The sequence below is a fragment of the Mustelus asterias genome, chromosome 11 (assembly GCF_964213995.1).
Source record: "Mustelus asterias chromosome 11, sMusAst1.hap1.1, whole genome shotgun sequence".
Taxonomy (NCBI): domain Eukaryota; kingdom Metazoa; phylum Chordata; class Chondrichthyes; order Carcharhiniformes; family Triakidae; genus Mustelus; species Mustelus asterias.
The window spans coordinates 10,497,756-10,503,755 of NC_135811.1; the positions used below are offsets into that span (position 1 = coordinate 10,497,756).

General features: G+C 44.9%; 1 protein-coding gene across 1 annotated transcript in view; it reads left to right on the forward strand.

The window, feature by feature from the left end:
- The window catches only part of hpse2 (heparanase 2), a 333,459-nt gene extending 327,892 nt beyond the window's left edge, over window positions 1–5,567 (forward strand). The window contains exon 12 of the mRNA XM_078223121.1: window positions 3,229–5,567. Within this exon, the coding sequence (XP_078079247.1) occupies window positions 3,229–3,394 (166 nt within the window). The 3' untranslated portion in view covers window positions 3,395–5,567. The remainder of the gene's footprint in view (window positions 1–3,228) is intronic.
- The last annotated feature ends 433 nt before the right edge of the window (window positions 5,568–6,000 follow it).

A 6,000-nucleotide genomic window follows, 5' to 3' on the forward strand; every position in this document is an offset into this window, starting at 1 on the left:
GTAAAAGGAAAATTCCCTTGCCTGGTGGGAAGTGTGGAGCCTCAGCCACCCACTCAGGACTGAAGCTGAAGCAAGCTGATGGACCACCTTTGTCTCAGCGCACCTCAGAATCCCATAGCACAGCTCCCAGAGTAGCCTGTTTCACATTATTGCTTAGAGTTGCATTCCCATCTTCAATCATTGTTAACATGATGGAAGAAGGAAGATTCACTATTGCGTACTATTTTGAAAAGAAAAATGTTTCCCTGAGGCGGAATCCAATGGGAAACAATCGTCTCCATACTCCCGATTTCTGGGTCCACTTGATTCTGGAGAAATTTGGGTGGGATTTTAGATTTTAATTCAACTTCAAGATGTGGACATCCCTGGCAAGCCCCACCTTTAGTGACCACCTTTAGCAGCCGTGAGAAAGTAGCAGTGGGTGGTTTGGAATAACTGAGTGGCTTGCTAGGCCTCATTGCTCCACAACTGGGGATGATATGTAGGCCAAGCTGGGTCAGGATGTAGGCAAATCACATGGAATTTTACATCTGGCAGGTTCGTGGTCAGTTATCCCAATACCAGTTGTTCAATTTCCAATTCTTTAAAACTGGATTTAAATTCTCAGGTTGCCATGGTGAGAACTCATGTTGTCCGGGTTATTTGTCTGGGCCCTCTGGATTAGCAGGCTGGTAGTATATTCCTACCATACATACAGGAAATTCTCTGATCAAGTGGTAGATCAGAATCAACTTTAAAGTTAGTAAAGCTCCACTATAAAAAGCCTTTGAAGAAGAAATAGCTGAGGTGCTCCCTAAATGCCTTCTGAGGTGTTATGACTACAGTTGCTCCCTGTATATTTACCTATCCCCTCTTTGACTCTTATTTATTTTCTCTCCTGAAACTTGCCTTCAATGTTATGACTCTGCTGGCCGTCTCCCTTTTGGTTTTTCTTTGCCACTGGCTTAGTTTCTTGTCCCCTGACCCGATTATATGTTCCTTTGCTGCCTTGCCAGATCTTCAGAATTTTTTAAATTTATTTTTCAACGGAGCAAATGGCCGCAGACAACATTCCATTTAACAGATGGTCAATGTTCACCAAAGACTAGGAGCGAGGTCAGTTGAGTGGCAGCTGAGGATAAGGGGGAATAGTTTGAAATGAGATTCCCTGCGTGGAGTTTTGCTTAACTGGGTTAATCATCTCAGATTGATTTATCCTGTATCTCCCAAACACACTTCCACATTGGAGCTATACCGGAGGTCTTGGAAAAGTTTCCCATAATGGAGCAAAAAGGTCCTAACAGATAGCGCATGTGCTAGTATTAAAGTTTAAAGTTTATTTATTAGTGTCACAAGTAAGGCTTACATTAACACTGCAATGAAGTTACTGTGAAAATCCGCTAGTCGCCACACACCAGTGCCTGATCGGGTACACTGAGGGAGAATTTAGCACGGCCAATGCACCCGGTAAACCAGCACGTCAGTTGGACTGTGGGAGGAAATCGGAGCACCCGGAGGAAACCCACGCAGACACGGGGAGAATGTACAGATTCCACAGAAACAGTGACCCAAGCCGGGAATCGAACCCGGGTCCCTGGTACTGTGAGGCAGCAACGCTAACCACTGTGCTTCCTCTTACAAAGTTTTGTTTATGGCCCTGTTAAAAAGTCTGTCTCTGCCCTCATAAGTTGGAGGTCGAGAAATCCTTTTTCCGTAAATTTGAAACTGAACACATCCAAAAACCACCTGTTATTTTAACCTCATCGACCGGGGTGTCGAGTTGTTTGTCTGCAATGTTTACCTTGTGATTTTTATGATGAAGATGTCAAATAGAAACTTATTACCATGTATTTATTATTCAGCGACACATCTTACTTTTCCTGCCACTGTATTTACTTTCGAGACCCTCGCTCGCCTTGGCTTAGGCTATTGTAATATAGGTTTGTGTGTGGTATCCGAAAACTGAAATGATCTGAAATCCAAAATGCAATTAGCCCTGAGGATTCCAGATAAAGGATACTCGACCTTTATGTGCCAGTGTGTTCCAATACCCTATTGACAGACTGTGCCCTCAATCATAAGTTTGGTTCATACATAAAAATGGCAATTTTTCTCATCCTTCAAGTGTGCACAACTCTATCACCTTCTCACTGCAGAACCTGGCGGCCTCTTAAATTAATCCAAACTTCTGAATGGAGCCATTCTTCCTGGCAACCCACCCTCGCTTTGCATCATCCTCTGCAGCGTCTTGATGTGTTTGCCCTACTGACACTGAATTGGTGTATTCGTGCAACCTGAAAGTGTTGGCTGTGGCTCCACCAGTAGCACTCCTAGCTCCGAGGCTGTCGGTCGAAGGTTCAAACCCCACTCCAGAGAACTTGAGCACAAAATCTGGGCTGGCACCAATGTGCTGCACTGAGGGTGTGCCACACTGCAGAAGGCGCTACCTTTCAGATGGGATGTCAAACCGAGATTCTATCTCCCCTCTTATGGCCACTATTTTGAAAATCAGAAGTGTTCTCTCTGGTGACTTCATCTAATTGAATGGCGGTGCAGGCTTGAGGGGACTGGTGGCCTACGCCTGCTTCTATTTTCTGTGTTCTAATATTTATCCCCCAGCCAACACCATTTAAAAAAAATATAGATTATCTGGTCGTTATCACAGTGCTGTTTGTGGCTGTTTGCTGTGTGCAAATTGGTTTTTGCCTCTCCTACATTGCTTCCATGTACACTTCCCGCTGCCTTGGAAAAGCAGACAGCATAATGAAGGACTCCATGCAACCCGGACATACTCTCTTCCACCTTCTTTCGTCAAGAAAAAGATACAAAAGTCTGAGGACACGTACCAAGCAACTCAAGAACAGTTTCTTCCCTGCTGCCATCAGACTTTTAAATGGATTTATTATATTTAGTCGATCTTTCTTTACACCCTAGCTATGACTGTAACACTATATTCTACACTCTCTACTTTCCTTCTTCCCTACGCACTCTATGAACGGTATGCTTTGTCAGTATCGCGCGCAAGAAACAATACTTTTCACTGCGTACTAATACATGTGACAATAATAAATCAAATCAAATCAACAGTGACTATACTTTGGGAAGTCTTGTGGTCATGAAAGGCCCGATATAAATGCAAGGTTTTATTTACTTTATAAGGCAGTCTAACTATTGACAGGTAGATAAACTACATCATACAGACATCTTCATGAACAGGACCCTCTAACCCTTGGTCTTGCTTTATCCTAGGACTGTGCAGTTGAATGGTCGGCCGTTAGTAATGGTGGACGATGAAACATTTCCCGAACTAAAACCAAGAACTCTACGAGCCGGAAGAATTGTGGTGGTTCCCCCTCTTTCCATCGGATTCTATGTGGTAAAGAATGCCAACGCCGCCTGTTGCAAGTTCCGGTAGCCATGCTGCCCAGAGGTCGATGACCTGCCACCTTGTCCGAAGCAATATTTTAAACAATATCGGCTGACTGTCTGCGCTCCTGCCTGAACATCCTCTGAAAGAAAGCAGGGCCTGAGAAGTCCCTGACTGAAAAGTCAAAATGTGATGCCTCTCTCCTCTGCAAACCACTGCTCCCCCCCCCCCGCCCCGCACCCCCGCCCCTCTCCACCCCCTGAACCCACCCATCTTCTCTTTCTTGTAGATTGTTGCCTACTTCAAGGAATGACTAACCAGCTCAAACACTCCGGCAATCCCTTTGTTCCAACAAATGACATTTGTTTGAAAAGAAGAACCACTCAAGGGACAATTTTCAGCAAGTTCACTGTTTGGCCAGCGTGTTAGACTCCGGATCTCACAGTGACAATGCCTCAAGGTATCTTCTGTACAAAAGAGTTATTTTTCTAGTCAGCTAGTGTCAATCAGACTCAAATCTCCATAGCAACCTCTTCAAAACACTCGATTAGTTGCTTTCCTATTGTTAGTCTGGTCTGTGTCAGTGGAAGAAATGTGTTTCCATGTTTGCAAGCTAGCTTCCACCAACTTTCCTGATGTCTTAATGGCTCAAAGCAGCATCTCTGTGCATAACTGAGCCATTCCCACTTCAATCGATAATCTGTGCTGACTTAGCTGATCTCCATTCAATCACTGCTAGGTGGTTGCTACAACTGGTCCCTGTGCCCCTGAGTTAGGGGCATGCAGGGGTAGGGACAAGGCGTGTGCAGGTTAAGAGGGGTGCGGTTGGGGTTTGTGTCAATCAGCCAGTGTAACCCATGTCCATTGGCCACTGCTGGAAAGTGTGTGTGTTATATATCGATGACAACCGATGTAGACATGGCTACGATCTCCTTCATGGCTGAATAACCTGTGAACACTTGCCGTCCGGGGAATCTGGGTGACTGACCAGAGAGTCGCTACATTACTGGGTAGCTAGCATCTTCAGAAAAGATAGGGAGAGAACTGCAGATAATGAGAAACTTCACTAAATAATCTACTTCTCTCTTCCATAAACTCCATATTGTACTGAAAGCAACTTGTGCGACAGGAGTATTACAGTTACGTTAAACATTACCAATTATCCATATTTTTGTTGTTGTCTTTTAGCTATCATTGAATGATACAGTACAGAGGACTATTGTGCCTACATTAGCTCTTGGATAGAGTTGTTTTAGTCCGACTTCCCATAACTTATAACTTTTTTTCCCCGTGGAGTTTTTATCCAATTCCCAAATTCAATGTAGAACAATTAATGCAAATACCGCCTTCATCTTTTCCCTGTATCGACCCATCCTTGTGACTCAGATATATACGCTATACGTTGAAAGATTCCACCAATCAGAGAATCCTACAGTGCAGAAGGAGGCCATTCAGCCCATCGAGTATGCACCAACCACAATCCCACCCAGGCCCTAACCCCATACATTTACCCTAGCTAGTCTCCCTGACACTAAGGGGCAATTTAGCAATGGCTAATCCAACTAACCCGCACATCTTTGGACTGTGGGAGGAAACCGGAGCACCCGGGGGAAACCCACGCAGACACGGGGAGAACGTGCAAACTCCGCACAGAGTGACCCAAGCCGGGAGTCGAACCCAGGTCCCTGGCGCTGTGAGGCAGCAGCGCTAACCACTGTGCCACCATGCCGCCCAAGATGGAAAAGTGCCAACACGAACATACGAATTTGGAGCAGGAGGCCACTCGGCCCCTCGAGTCTGCTCCACCATTCAATAATGTCAGGGTTCATCTGATTGCAGCCTTAAGTTCACATTCCCACCTACCCCCAATAACCTTTCACCCCCTTGCTTATCAAGAATCTATCTACCTCTGCCTGAAAAATATTCAAAGATTCTGATTCCACCGCCTTTTGAGGAACAGAATTCCAAAGACTCACAGCCCTCTGAGGGAGAAAAAAAATCTCCTCATCTCTCTCTTAAATGGCCGACATTTAATTTCAGAATCTCCCACCAGAGGAAACATCTTCTCCACATCCACCTGTCAAGACACCTCAGCATCTTGTAAATTTGTCAATTATTAGTTCATAAGGCAGCATCCTGTCTGGGGAAAAAATACTTCATTCTTTTTTGCCTCTTCTATTTTTGAATAAATTCAAATAATCCCACATACATGAGGTATTTATCACAGGAGATGAGGGAGTGGGAGGGGGTTAGGGGGATTGTATGGTGAATTTAAAAGCTCAATATTAAGAGAAGTTGTCTAATGCGTACGCGGTAACTGTGGGAGGGTCTGTGACAGAGCTTCTGGGAAAGGCAAGGTGGAGATGCAGATGGTCTGGGCGAGACCCGAACATAGACCAAGACAACAAGAAGAGCTGTGAGGGCTGGATGTTCTTTGTCCATTCCTTTCTGAATTTATTAGTGGGACATTTGTGGTGAAATTAGTAAATTTATTGCAAAATTATTTCTTTAAATCCCCATGCTATAACATTCCACCCTTCCCATGACAGCCCTCGCCTGCCCATTCCCTTCCTTTCATATCATCTCCATCCTGTTCCCCATTCCATATCTCCCATCCCCATTCCCAACGCCATTCCCAACTCCCATTCCCATCT